Genomic DNA, 15,819 nt, shown 5'->3' with positions numbered 1-15,819 from the left:
TGGAAAAATGCAAGTAGACAATAAACTAAAGGCCAGTTAGCCTGACCTTAGTTGTTACCAAGATTTTAGAGTCTATTATTAAATATGAGATTGCCGAGTACTTGGAATCCCATTCCATTAATACTGCTGTGCTTTCCTTCTCTCCAGCTATTTCCCCTGGTTTCAAGCCTCCTTGAGCCCACGGTAAAATGGGGGTAGGTCAGCATAGCTTGGTCAATGTGAGGTCAGGTCTGACAAATCTGTTAGAATTCTTTGAGGAGGTAACAAGCAAGTTAGACAAAGTAGAGTAAGTGGATGTGCTTCATTCGGATTTCCAGAAAGCCAATGACATTGCCACACAGTGGCTGCTGAATACGATAAGAGCCCATGGTGTTAGGGGCAAAGTACTGGTACGGATAGAGGATTGACAGACTGGCAGCAGGCAAAGAGTAGGGATAAAGAGATCTTTTTCAGGATGGCAGTGGAGTTCTGCAAGGTTCTGTGTTGTGACCACAACTATTCGTGTTATGCCTTCATGATCTAGACATAGGAACTGATGGCATTGTTGCTAAGTTTGAAAATGACCCAAAGATAGATGGAGGCTGTGTTGGAGGCACATAAGTGTTGAGGAGGCTGCAGAAGAACTTGAACATGCTGGGTAAGTGAGCAAAAAAGTAGGGGATGGGATACAGTGAGAGAAAGTATGGGGTTATGCGTATTAGTCAGAAGACTAGAGTCACAGGCCATTTTACATCTGGCAAAAGGCTTTGGAAATCTGAAACACAAAGGGACTTGGGAGACCTAGTGTCAGGATTCTCTTAAGGTTAACATGTAGGTTCATTTGGCAGTTTGGAAGTCAAATGCAATGTTAGCATTAATTTCAAGAGGGCAAGAAAACAAGAGTAGAGACATACAGCTGAGGCTGCATAAGGCTGTGGCCAGACTGCATTTGGAATAGTGTGAGCAGTTGCAGTTTTTGCAAGCCCCGTATCTAAGGAAGTAAGTGCAGGCATTAAACAGAGTCAAGAGGAAGTTTACAAGAATGAGGGGACTGTCATATAAAGAGGGATTGAGGATTTTGGTTCTATACTCAGTGAAGTTGCAAAGGATGAGGGGAGGTTTCACTGAAACTTATAGAATGCTGAGAGGCATGGATAGAGTGGACGGGGAGAGGATATTTCCAGTAGTAGGAGAGACTAGAACCTGAGGACACATCCTCAGAGTGAAGCTACAGGTAGAGTACTATGCGCTGATCCAGAAAATGCATTATAGGTCAGATATAATTGCACTGGAGAGGTCGCAGAGGAGATTTATTAGGATGTTGCTTGGGCTGGAGAGTTTCAGAGGTAAAAACAATGACTGCAGATGCTGGAAACCAGATTCTGGATTAGTGGTGCTGGAAGAGCACAGCAGTTCAGGCAGCATCCAAGTAGCAGCGAAGAGAGAATTGATAGAATGGGTTGCAGAAGAAACTGAATGCGGACATAATTGAACTCTGTAAAATTAAGGTCCATAGACAGGATAGAAAGGAAAAACATTTCCCCTTGTGGGATGGATCAATGCTCTGCATAGATTTACAGAAAGAAGCAGGAGTTTTACAGTAAATGAGACAAAACAAAAATCATTCGGAGGACGGTGGAAATCTGGAACTCACTGCCTTTAAAGGTGGTAGAAGTGGAAATGCTCATAACGTAAGACATAGTTACATGTACACTTGCAATGCCAAATAACTTAAGGCCAAGTACATGAATTATCCTTGCTAGTGAGCTGAACAAAACCCTTCTAACTTGATGACTGAGTTTGTCTTCAATGAAACACATATTAGAATAGTTAAGTGATTGTTTTTGACCAGTGCAGTCTTGATGGGCCAAAGGTCTTTTTCTCTGCTATAGACTTTGATGACTCTATGGTCCGTGTTTTCAGTAAACCTGAATCTAAAAGACAGGTAAATTGGGTAATTCTGCATACTTCTTAAAATCTTTAACTTTTGTTGAATCGTTAACTTTTGTAATGATACCAGAAACAGAAGGGTCTTACTTCAAGTGCACTATCCCAGGGAGGCACTCGTTGCAAGTCTTATTTTTACACTTGGCAATATACAATGCTATTAATTTGGGAAGCTTGATTAAAAAAAAAGGAAGTGCTGGGCTCGACATTCATGAGCTGTATAGTTTTCCATGGAACAGAAGGTCTTTTCTTGATCAATTTCAAACGACTGCACGATCTTTTAAAGGACTGACTAATTCCAAAAATGCTTTAATTATCAAGGGCTAATATAGTAATATGACAATTTATAAGTCATATGACTAAGATCTTATTAAGAGAAAAATAACATATCCCGTATTTATTATTCTTTTAGAATCCATACTTTAAACAGAACTATGCTCAAAATCCACACCAACTGTTATATAGATACTCCTAAAATAAAAATTTTATACTACATATCCAAATGTGTTTGTTGCCCTACTTTTAAGCAATATTAGCCAATTTGAGAATGTGGCCAGGTCAGTGAGTCTGTTTTCAATTTGCCCTTTCCACCCTGTGACCACAATATAATCACGCTAGCAGTGAATTGGTAATTGCTCAGCTGAGTACCGCTAAATAGGTTTCGGACTATCAACAGCCCCTTTTGTGAAGCTTTGTGCATTGAACCATTTATTTAGGTCAAACAAAGACATCATCCCTGCATGGTCAGGGTGCTAGTGACTGTGGTGAAAGGCATTAATCAATAAACAGCAGGCTTCAACTTTTTCTAAGCCTTTGCACTAATCAATCTATCGCAAATAATATTGGAAGAAATTGCCCTAAGGGACTTACCAATTATCATTCTCCCATCATCTTTAAAGCTTCCCCCCCTTATCTAACTCAAGTACAAATTGCAACTGTAATCTACAACAACAGGCTTGTTTAAGGAACTCAAGAATAATGCATCTAAACCTGAACTATAAGAGATTATATCAATAATCAGTTTTTCTCCTTATATGGTGTTTCAGAGAAGACAAACTCAGTCTTCAAGTTAGAAGAGTTTTGTTAAGCTCACTAGCAAGGATAATTCATGCACATTACAACATATCCTTCATGGGGTTTCTAAACAACCTGAACAAGAGAATGTTCGTGGTGGCAATCCTGCTAAAGGATTCCGGTGGCAGGCACGTCGCTGCAGGCTCTCTCCCTCTCTCGACACCACATGGTTATGACACTCCACAACAATAACTCGATTAACAGCTGTGGTGTTCCCAGGACAGACAATGCTGTGCTACTCGGGTACCCGTGGTTCTGACTGGCACAACTGTCACTGCTGTGCACTTTGAATAGATCCATAGACCTGCCAGTCTAATTTTGTCACACCGTCTAGAGCCCTTCAAGTCATTGCTATGTTTCTGCCTCGTAGCTGTGTCCCTTACTACTCTGCCCAAGGATACACAACGAGTCAAAAATAATGTATAATTTAAATTGAAAACAGACTTCACTGCATGATACAAAGCATCATCAACCATGATACAACTTGAAAAACAATACATTAGTCGTGAGTCAATACAATTACAAGTAATTTGAATATAATGCAATTTCTGCATATTTTGTTTTACACCTAATGAACATTAACTTGGCAGAGGACTTCACAAGAACTCCAATGACATTTTTAGCATAATTTTCGTCCCATGTTAAAATTTTCTGAACAATAAGACAGCAGGCAGAGTACCCATTTAAGATCTCTATATGGTATTTCTAAATTGTTAAATGTAGAGGAATCAAAATTACATCGATTAATTTTTTTTTCATTTATTCAATTCATTCATTCATTCAAGAAAGTAGCTTTCTGGCACTTTCCCAGGTAACATTTTCCCATTGTTGGACATTCCTACTGCAGTCAAATTAATAGAAATAACTAATTGGAATACTCCAGCACACTGATGTACTGAGGTCACTTCATCCAAAACTGCTTAAGAGCTTATGATTAAATAAGAGTATTCTGCATTTTATTCCACTGTTCATGTTGAAGTTCTTCCAATTAGTTCTCATTCTAAGTCACAGTAGAGGACGGTCTATGTGACCAGACCAAATTGAGTGACCTGGAAATTAGTCAGGATGTGAGGGCCTTTTTATTAGTACTAATCAAATTGTATATGGTTAGGACATTAACAGGCACTTAAGAAACCAGATGTGTGTGCAGCTACTTATCAGCATATATCATTGCTCCTTTAAAGATGCTAACTGTGGCTTATGAGGCTTTTTGGCTGGTTAATTTGGGATGTTTTATAAACAATTTAAGTCTAAAATGAACCAATCACAAAGTGTTGTTTTTCTTACTAACTTTATTTCTGGCAGGAATTTCAAATTTCACAGACCAAAGGAAAAATTAGATTAAGCACATACAATAAATACAGACATGTACAGTTGATGAGCCAGAAATAAACTCCAAATTTTAGGTTCAAATATCTTGCAGGTTAACTGACTAAGAAACACATTCTAAGGGAATATATAATCGTTTATGGGCTGATTCCAACTTCTTAATATGGCATTGTTGCTTTTTACCTGTATATTAATTAAAGTACAAATAAATAACCTTAGTCTATACATTTGCCTGAATTGCAGTTGTTCTGGTTTTCAGAGGAGGTAGAAAATGTTTTGGGCACCTTGCGTGATTTTCACTGATAGGTTAATCTCATCAGGCGCTGTTAAGCAGAGTATGTTGTCTGGTACAGGGCAAGCATAAAGGCAGTTTCCTTGTCACAAACACAAAATATTAACTGAAACAACATTTACAATTTTGTACATTTCTTTTCTAGTAATCCAGTTTCTGTCACTTTATGAAATTTACAATTAAAGTTTGTTCCTTAATGGCAGATTTTCAAAAGGTTACAATTAAACATTTGTCCTGGCCAGCTAACTGTGATCTTACTCCTTCCCCCATATCATTACTGCTGTTTTGCCTCAGTTCTCACTTTCTCTATTACCCTAGTTGACCTGTTGAAGAAGAAGGCCAATGTTGCCATGAGAAGTGCTGGATATATAAAATATTTTAACTTTCAAGTAAACTTATGTAATACTGAAAATAAAATACTTCAGCAGTTGGCAGATACCAATTCTATAAAATAGAAATACTGATCTGCAAAAATAGATGTCTTTAAAAAAGTATTCATTCATAGGATGTCATTTCACTTCAAATGATGATGAAACCTTCTAGCAACCAAAGCTGTTCCTGTGGTGCTGGCACACAAAAAATGGACTGACTTACACCTATACAGCACTTTCCATGACCATCATGACTCAAATGCCTCTTGTTTAATTTTGGGTTTATTCTAGTCCCTAGTTGCCCTTGAGGAAGTGATTTTGAACTGCCTTCTTGAACTACTGCTGTCCATCCACAATGCCAGAATTTAATCAGACAACACTGAAGGAACGACAAGGTATTTTTAGGTCAGGATGTTGAATGGCTTTAAGAACTTGCAGGTAGTGATGCTCCCATGTGTCTGCTGCTCAACTCCTCCTAGGCAATGTTCCCTCTAAACTGATCAGCGTGCACGCTTCTGTCATGACATTTGGCACATGACAATCAGCATTGATAGACCAATCACACGTCGACTTCCAGTTCTGGAAGTCGCTGCTGCACATGGACCTTGGAGGGCAACGCAGTGAGTAAAAAAATTAGAGTAAATGTTGCTTCTGGATGGAAGTGGTTGTGGCCTTGTAAGGTGCTGTCTAAGGATAGAACATAGAACATAGAACATAGAACAATACAGCACAGAACAGGCCCTTCGGCCCACGATGTTGTGCCGAGAGACTTCTATCCTAGATTAAGCACCCATCCATGTACCTATCCAAATGCCGCTTAAAGGTCGCCAATGAATCTGACTCTACCACTCCCTCGGGCAGCGCATTTCATGCCCCCACCACTCTCTGGGTAAAGAACCCACCCCTGACATCTCCCCTATACCTTCCACCCTTCACCTTAAATTTATGTCCCCTTGTAACACTCTGTTGTACCCGGGGAAAAAGTTTCTGACTGTCTACTCTATCTATTCCTCTGATCATCTTATAAACCTCTATCAAGTCACCCCTCATCCTTCGCCGTTCCAACGAGAAAGGGCCGAGAACTCTCAACCTATCCTCGTACGACCTACTCTCCATTCCAGGCAACATCCTGGTAAATCTTCTCTGCACCCTCTCCAAAGCTTCCACATCTTTCCTAAAGTGAGGTGACCAGAACTGCACACAGTACTCCAAATGTGGCCTAACCAAAGTCCTGTACAGCTGCAACATCACCTCACGACTCTTGAATTCAATCCCTCTGCTAATGAACGATAATACTCCATAGGCCTTCTTACAAACTCTATCCACCTGAGTGGCAACCTTCAAAGATCTATGTACATAGACCCCAAGATCCCTCTGTTCCTCCACCTGACCAAGAACCCTACCATTAACCCTGTATTCCGCATTCTTATTTGTTCTTCCAAAATGGACAACCTCACACTTGGCAGGGTTGAACTCCATCTGCCACTCCTCAGCCAAGCTCTGCATCATATCTAAGTCCCTCTGCAGCCGACAACAGCCCTCCTCACTGTCCACAACTCCACCTATCTTTGTATCATCTGCAAATTTACTGACCCACCCTTCGACTCCATCCTCTAAGTCATTAATAAAAATTACAAACAGCAGAGGACCCAGAACTGATCCCTGCGGAACTCCACTTGTAACTGGACTCCATGCTGAATATTTACCATCTACCACCACTCTCTGACTTCGACCGGTTAGCCAGTTTTCTATCCAATTGGCCAAATTTCCCTCTATCCCATGCCTCCTGACTTTCCACATAAGCCTACCATGGGGAACCTTATCAAATGCCTTACTAAAATCCATGTACACTACATCCACTGCTCTACCCTCATCCACATGCTTGGTCACCTCCTCGAAGAATTCAATAAGACTTGTAAGGCAAGACCTACCCTTCACAAATCCGTGCTGGCTGTCCCTAATCAAGCAGTGTCTTTCCAGATACTCGTAAATCCTATCCCTCAGTACCCTTTCCATTACTTTGCCTACCACAGAAGTAAGACTAACTGGCCTGTAATTCCCGGGGTTATCCCTATTCCCTTTTTTGAACAGGGGCACAACATTCGCTACTCACCAGTCCCCTGGTACCACCCCAGTTGCCAGTGAAGACGAGAAGATCATTGCCAACGGTACTGCAATTTCCTCTCTTGCTTCCCACATAATCCTAGGATATATCCCGTCAGGCCCGGGGGACTTGTCTATCCTCAAGTTGTTCAAAATGTCCAACACATCTTCCTTCCTAACAGGTATCTCTTCTAGCTTATCAGTCCGTTTCACACTCTCCTCTTCAACAATACGGTCCCTCTCGTTCGTAAATACTGAAGAGAAGTACTTGTTCAAGACCTCTCCTATCTCTTCCGACTCAATACACAGTCTCCCACCACTGTCCTTGATCGGACCTACCCTCGTTCTCGTCATTCTCAGGTTTCTCACATACGCATAGAATGCCTTGGGGTTATCCTTGATCCTATCCGCCAGGGATTTTTCATGGCCTCTCTTAGCTCTCCTAATCCCTTTCTTCAGGTCCCTTCTGGCTATCCTGTATCCCTCCACTGCTCTGTCTGAACCTTGTTTCCTCAACCTTATGTAAGCCTCCTTCTTCCTCTTTACTAGACATTCAACCTCCCTCGTCAACCAAGGCTCCCTCACACGACCATTTCTTTCCTGCCTGATCGGTACATACATATCAAGGACACGACGTATCTGCTCCTTGAAAAAGTCCCACATTTCCACCACATCCTTCCCTGACAGCCTATGCTCCCAACGTATGCTCCTCAAATCCTGTCTTACAGCATCGTAATTTCCCTTCCCCCAATTGTAAAAACTTCCTTGTTGTGCGCACCTATCTCTGTCCATAACCAAGGTGAAAGTCACAGAATTGTGGTCGCCATCACCAAAATGTTCACCCACTAACAAGCCCACCACTTGTCCCGGTTCGTTACCGAGTACCAAATCCAATATGGCCTCCCCTCTGGTTGGACAATCTACATACTGCGTTAGAAAAGCTTCCTGGACACACTGCACAAACACCGCCCCATCCAATCTACTTGATCTAAAGAGCTTCCAATCAATATTTGGGAAGTTGAAGTCGCCCATGACTACGACCCTGTGGCTTCTGCACCTTTCCAAAATCTGTTTCCCAATCTGTTTCTCCACATCTCTGCTGCTATTGGGGGGCCTATAATAAACACCCAACAAGGTGACTGCACCTTTCCTATTTCTGACTTCAGCCCATACTACCTCCAGAGGCAGATCCCCCTCAAACTTCCTTTCTGCAGCCGTTATACCATTTCTAATTAGCAATGCCACCCCCCCTCCTTTTTTACCACCCTCCCTAATCTTACTGAAACATCTGTAGCCAGGAACCTCCAACAGCCATTCCTGTCCCTCATCTATCCATGTTTCCGTGATGGCCACAACATCGTAGTCCCAGGTACCGATCCACGCCTTAAGTTCACCCACCTTATTTCTGATACTCCTTGCATTGAAGTATACGCACTTGAGCCCATCTCTGTGTCCGCAAGTAGTCCCTGTCAGTGCTACCTTCTCCACAGCCTCCCTACAGTCTTGGACATCCTGACACACAGCTAGCTTACTTGCTGGACTACAAGTCCGGATCCCATCCCCCTGCCAAATTAGTTTAACCCCCCCCGAAGAGTGCTAGCAAACCTACCCCCCAGGATATTGGTGCCCTTCTGGTTCAGGTGCAACCCGTCCTGTTTATACAGGTCCCACCTTCCCCAGAATGCAGTCCAATTGTCCAAATATCTGAAGCCCTCCCTCCTACACCATCCTTGCAGCCACGTGTTCAACTGCACTCTCTCCCTATTCTTTGCCTCTCTGTCACGTAGCACCGGCAACAACCCAGAGATGACGACTCTGTCTGTCCTAGCTTTTAGCTTCCAGCCTAACTCCTTGAGCTCTTGAATGACCTCCCCACCCCTCTTCCTACCTATGTCGTTGGTGCCAATGTGTACCACGACTTCTGGCTGCACACCCTCCCCCTTAAGGATTCTGAAGACACGGTCCGAGACGTCTCGGACCCTAGCACCTGGGAGGCAACAAACCATCCGAGAGTCTCGCCCATGTCCACAGAACCGCCTGTCCGTCCCTCTAACTAGAGAGTCCCCTATAACTAGCGCTCTCCTCTTCTCCCCCTTTCCCTTCTGAATCTCAGAGCCACAGACCCCTTCACTGCAGCTTACACCTGCAAGGCTGTCCCCCCCAACAGTTTCCAAAGCTGCATACTTATTTTTTAGGGGAACGACCACAGGGGAACCCTGCACTGCCTGTTTCTTCCCCTTCCCACCTCTAACTGTTACCCAGCTACCTCTGTTCTCCGGCGTAACTATGTCCCTGTAGCTTCTATCGATCACCCTCTCAGCCTCTCGAATAATCCTCAGCTCATCCAGCTCCAGTTCCAGTTCCCTAACTCGTTCGGTGAGGATCAGGATCTGACTGCATTTCCTGCACACGAAGTCGGCAGGAGTATCGGTGGTCACCCCTACCTCAAACATCCTGCAGGAGGAACATTCCACCGCCTGCGCTGCCATGACTGTACACTGTCTCCAAAAACAAGAACACTGAGTCAATAACCTGTGGACTTTAAAGTTAGGTTAGAGGAGGAGGGTGGGAGGGAGGCCCTACGGAAGTAGGACCTGGGGTCTAGAACACACCCACTCAAATACTAATCACTTACCTTCCCGCCCAGCTATGCGCTCCAACCTACAGGTACCTGCCCGCTACAGGTAAGTAATTTTGAAACAAACTGTCTTACCTTAGCTGTAGTCTCCCGGGTTCGTTTTTCCTCGGCCGCTGCTCCCACTCAAAAAATCTTTAATGATTTTCAGCAATGCATCTTGTAGATATACATTTTGCTGCTATTAAGTGTTAGTGGTGGAGGAAATGGATGTTTGTGAAGATGGTGCAATCAAGTGGACTGCTTTATTCTGGATGGTGTCAAGCTTGAGTGTTATTGGTGCTACACTCATCCAAGCAAGCTGGAAGTATTCCATCGCACTTGTGACTGTCCTTGTAAATGTGGACAGGCTCTGAGGAGTCAGAAGGCGAATTACATGCTGCAGTATTTCTAACTAGGAATTTGCTCTTATAGTCACAAGTTAGTTCAGTTCAGCTTTTGGTCAGCAGTAACTCTCCCCAAGATGTTGATGGTGAGGAATTCAGTGATCATCTATTGAAGGTGGTTAAATTGTCTCTTCTTAGAAATGGTCATTTCCTGGGAGTTGTGTGGTGCAAAAGTTACTCACTTCTTTTCAGCCTGAAGTTGAGAGTGTGGTGCTGGAAAAGCACAGCGGGTCAGGAAGCATCCGAGGAACAGGAGAATCGATGTTTTGGGCATAAACCCTTCATCAGGAACAAGGGAGAGAAGGAGAACTTCTTCAAGGTAGCCATCCTTCGAAGAGGCTTTGCAGTAATCAACTAGTATGGGCGGCTCAGTGGTTAGCACTGCTGCCTCACAGCACCAGAGACCCGGGTTCAATTCCCACCTCAGGCGACTGACTGTGTGGAGTTTGCACGTTCTCCCCGTGTCTGCGTGGGTTTCCTCCGGGTGCTCCGGTTTCCTCCCACAGTCCAAAGATGTGCAGATAAGGTGAATTGGCCATGCTAAATTGCCCGTAGTGTTAGGTAAGGGGTAAATGTAGGGGTATGGGTGGGTTGCGCTTCGGGGGGTCGGTGTGGACTTGTTGGGCTGAAGGGCCTGTTTCCACACTGTAATGTAATCTAAAAAAAAAACTAATCTAGTAGAAAGTGAGGACTGCAGATGTTGGAGATCAGATTTGAGAGTGTGGTGCTGGAAAAGCACAGCACGTCAGGCAGCATCCGAGGAGCTGGAGAATCGAAGTTTTGGGCATAAGGCATTCATCAGGCTCATTCCTGATTATTTTGTGAGTAAAGGTTAAACAGGTTGGGACTCTAATCACTGGAGTTTCGAAGGATATGGGGGGATTTCATGGAAACTTATAGAATATTGAAAGATCTGGATAAAGTGGATGTTCCATAAGTAGGAGAAACTAGGACCTGAGGGCACAGCCTCAAAGTTAGACCCCTTTCTAACTAAGATGATTTCCAATTTCTTCAGCCAGAGGGTGGTAAATCTGTGGAACTCATTGCCACAGGAGGCTGTGTTGGCCAAGTCATTTAAGGACAAAGGAAGGAGGAGAATGGGATTGAGAAGCGTATCAGCTATGATCAAATGGCAGAGCTTACCTGCTGGGCCGAAAGGCCTAATTCTACAATTATATCTTACAGCCTTATGGTTTTATGGAGCAAAAGGCCTGGATTCAAGTCCCTGTTCAGAGATGTGTAATACTGGTTTCAACCGTGCAATAATTATACATAGTGATTTTCTTACATATTAACCACTTGGAAATATTAGTACAATATGAATGGGAAAGGTTTTAATTGCCTAGTGATACTTTTGAATAAGGTTCCAATAGAGGAGAATTTCACATATTACCTTAGTTTCTTCAAACCGCATGGCATCCAGCAAATAGTGAAGCAATTCCTGGCTATCTTGCTGCTGGTACCCTCTGAAACGTGGTGCTCTGTTGGGCAGACAAGTATATCAATATGGTGATAAAAAAAGGGACGACAGATTTTCAAGTTTCATCATCTGATTTCAATATCTGGGATTCCCTTTCATGAGCTGATATGATTTTGAAAAGCATCTACAAAAGGCATCTTTTTTTTTCTTGATTCACAGACCATCAGGACATTTCTCACCTGTTTTAAAGATAATTCTCTACAGTGTTTGTTAGGCAGTATGGTTCTAATTCCAGATTACAGTCTGTTGACCAGTTTTGCCCACTGGTTTAGGAGTAGGTTTTGTTTACAGCAGACTGATTATTTTTCAGTTCGTCAAAGCTGGATGAAAGTACTTTCAAACCAACCTGTTAGACCATAATACTATAAGAAATAAGAACTGAAGCAGGCCATTTTGCCCCTCAAACCTGCTCTACCAATCAATATGATCATGGCTGAACTGACATTCTTTATGTCCACTTTCCTGCCTTTTCCCCATGACCCTGGATTTCCCTACAAAACAAGATCCATATATCTCAGCCATAAAATTACACAAGGGTCTTGCACACACAGCTTTCTGTGGCAAGGAGTTCTAAGGACTCTCAACCCTCAGCAAAGAAATTCCTCTTCATCTCAGTCTTAAAATGGCATCCCTTTATTCTGAGACTATGCCTATTGGTCCTACGCATTCTCACAAGGGGAAACATCCTCTTATCATTTACCATGTCAAGCCTTTTAAGAATATGTTTCAATGAGATCATTTCTCACTCTCCTACATTCTACTGTGTACAGTCCCAACCTGTTTAGCCTTTGCTCATAAGACAATCCCTCCATACAAGGCATCATCTTCGTGAACCTTATCTGAACTTCCTCCAATGAAACAATATCGTTCCTTAAATATAGAGATCCAAACTCCTCTCAGTAGCCCAGATATGGTCTCACTGGCACCTTGTACAGTTGCAACAAGACTTCCCTATTCATATACTCCACCTCCCTTGAAATAAAGGCCAACATTCCATTAGATTTTTTGATTCCCTGCTGCACCTGTGTGCCACCTTTCTGTGTTTCCATGCACAAGTGCACCCAATTCCCTTAATGTTGCAGCTTCCTGTAGTTTTTCTCTGCTTTCCAAAATGAACTTCACACTTGCCCACATGGTACTCCATTTGCTCACTCAACCTATCAATACCTCTCTGTAAACTGTTAAAAATCACAAAACACCAGGTTATAGTCCAACAGGTTTAATTGGAAGTACATTAGCTTTCGGAGCGACGCTCCTTCATCAGGTGATTAGACCATAAGACATAGGAGTGGAAGTAAGGCCATTCGGCCCATCAAGTCCACTCCGCCATTCGATCATGGCTGCTGGGCACTTCAACTCCACTTACCCGCATTCTCCCCGTAGCCCTTAATTCCCCGAGACAACAAGAATCTATCAATCTCTGTCTTGAAGACATTTAGCGTCCCGGCCTCCACTGCACTCTGCGGCAATGAATTCCACAGGCCCACCACTCTCTGGCTGAAGAAATGTCTCCGCATTTCTGTTCTGAATTTACCCCCTCTAATTCTAAGGCTGTGTCCACGGGTCCTAGTCTCCTCACCTAACGGAAACAATTTCCTAGCTTCCACCCTTTCCAAGCCATGTATTATCTTGTACGTCTCTATTAAGTCTCCCCTTAATCTTCTAAACTCCAATGAATACAATCCCAAGATCCTCAGCCGTTCCTCATATGTTAGGCCTACCATTCCAGGGATCATCCGTGTGAATCTCTGCTAGATACGTTCCAGTGCCAGTATGTCCTTCCTGAGGTGTGGGGACCAAAACTGGACACAGTACTCCAGATTGTGGAGGGCTCGATCGTAACACAGAATTTATAGCAAAAATTTGCAGTGTGATGTAACTGAAATTGTACATTGAAACATTGATTGTCTGTTAAGCCTTTCATCTGTTAGAATACAGTGATAGTTTCACTTCTTTCATGTGTAAGTCACAAAACCCTTTTTTTAAAGTGGCATTCTCGGGTTAGCTGTTAACAATGGTGATAGCTAGACAATACGTTGAAGGTGTTAGCCCAATGTGTTCTGTCTATGACCTGATGTTTAGATTGATTCTAATCTAAAAAGTGAGATAACAGAGTTTTACATAAATTCATGCAGTTTTTGAGCTCAGAGTTCTACATGAATGTATGCAGTTTTTGAACAAAGTGCAATGTAACTCTGCAAGTACAAATTCACCACACAAAATATATGTGTGCATGTGGGTCTTTGTCTGTCTCTGTGTGTGTCTGTCTGGGGTGGGGGTTGTGAGTGTGAGAAAGAGTGTGTGTGTGTGTGTGTGTGTTTAGTGAGTGCAGAGTGTCTTAAGTCTGTGAGGGGGTGCATGTGAGAGTGTGGGAGTGTGTGTGTGTGCGTCTGTGTGTACCTGTGTCCGTGTGTATGTGAGAGTGTGTGTGTGTGTGTAGGAATATCTGTGTGCACGTGTAGTGCAAAGGTGATCACCTGTAATGTGACACGAACCCAAGGTCCCGGTTGAGGCCCTCCCTATGGGTACCGAACTTAGCTATCAGCCTCTCCTCGGCCACTTTCCTCTGCTCCCTGTCCCGACGTCCACCTTGGAGGATGGTCACCCGAAGGTCCGAGGCTGAATGTCCAACTGGGAGGGAACCCTTCTGTCTGTTGATTGTTGTGCGGTGCCCATTCATCCGTTGTCGTAGCCTTTGCTCGGTTTCCCCAATGTACCATGCCTCCCGGCATCCTTGCCTGGACAGGGTTGTATGGACGCCACAAGACATGTCAGATTGTGGACATAGATACCACTATTACGCGTGGGAACACCTCCCACCTTGTACATGGCAGGTACTCATGTGACTCAGCCAACGTTGTCTTTCTTATACGTTGCAGGCAAGGATGCCCGAGGCATGGTACATTGGGGAAACCGAGCAAAGGTTACGACAATGGATGAATGGGCACCGCACAACAATCAACAGACAGAAGGGTTCCCTCCCAGTTGGACATTCAGCCTCGGACCTTCGGGTGACCATCCTCCAAGGTGGATGTCGGGACAGGGAGCAGAGGAAAGTGGCCGAGGAGAGGCTGATAGCTAAGTTCGGTACCCATAGGGAGGGCCTCAACCGGGACCTTGGGTTCGTGTCACATTACAGGTGATCACCTTTGCACTACACGCGCACACAGATATTCCTACACACACACACACTCTCACATACACACGGACACAGGTACACACAGACGCACACATACACACTCCCACACTCTCACATGCACCCCCTCACAGACTTAAGACACTCTGCACTCACTAAACACACACACACACACACACATATATATATATATACACACACACACACACACACACACACACACACACTTTCTCACACTCACAACCCCCACCCCAGACAGACAGACACACACACACACACACACACACACACACATATTTTGTGTGGTGAATTTGTACTTGCAGAGTTACATTGCACTTTGCCCAAAATCTGTATACATTCATGTAGAACTCTGAGCTCAAAAACTGCATGAATTTATGTAAAACTCTGTTATCTCACTTTTTAGATTAGAATCAATCTAAACTTCAGGTCGTAGACAGAGAACACATTGGGCTAACACCTTCAACATATTGTCTAACTATCACCATTGTTAACAGCTAACCCGAGAATGCAACTTTTAAAAAAAAAGGTTTTGTGATTTACACATGAAAGAAGTGAAACTATCACTGTATTCTAACAGATGAAAGGCTTAACAGACAATCAATTTTTCAATGTATAATTTCAGTTACATCACACTGCAAATTTTTGCTATAAATTCTGTGTTACGATCGAGCCCTCCGCTATCACCTGATGAAGGAGCGTCACTCCGAAAGCTAGTGTGCTTCCAATTAAACCTGTTGGACTATAACCTGGTGTTGTATGATTTTTAACTTTGTACACCCCAGTCCAACACTGGCATCTCCAAATCATCTCTGTAAACTGTTTGTATCCTTCTTGCAGCTTGCCTGTCTACCTATTTATATGTTTTCTAAAAATCTGGCTACAGTACATTCGCTTCCATCCTTCAAGTGATTAATGTAATGTAACAGTTGTGGTCCCAGTTTGGATCCTTGTGGAATCCCAACGGTTACAGGGTGCCAACCTGAAAAAGGATCCTTTATCCCCACTCAGTGTTTTCTGACCATTAGCTAATTTCTATCCATGCCAATGTACTACCTCCAACACCACA

General features: G+C 43.4%; 1 protein-coding gene across 4 annotated transcripts in view; it reads right to left on the bottom strand.

The window, feature by feature from the left end:
- usp45 (ubiquitin specific peptidase 45) overlaps positions 1 to 15,819 on the bottom strand; it is a 164,113-nt gene that overhangs the window by 39,338 nt on the left and 108,956 nt on the right. For all 4 annotated transcript variants that reach the window (XM_072554740.1, XM_072554725.1, XM_072554739.1 and 1 more), the window contains one exon: positions 11,510 to 11,597. In XM_072554740.1, coding sequence (XP_072410841.1) covers positions 11,510 to 11,597 — 88 coding nt within the window. The remainder of the gene's footprint in view (positions 1 to 11,509; positions 11,598 to 15,819) is intronic.

This window comes from Chiloscyllium punctatum, chromosome 3, assembly GCF_047496795.1.
Source record: "Chiloscyllium punctatum isolate Juve2018m chromosome 3, sChiPun1.3, whole genome shotgun sequence".
Lineage (NCBI taxonomy): Eukaryota > Metazoa > Chordata > Chondrichthyes > Orectolobiformes > Hemiscylliidae > Chiloscyllium > Chiloscyllium punctatum.
The sequence above is the reverse complement of the archived record's forward strand: the minus strand, read 5'-3'. Positions and strand labels throughout refer to the sequence as shown.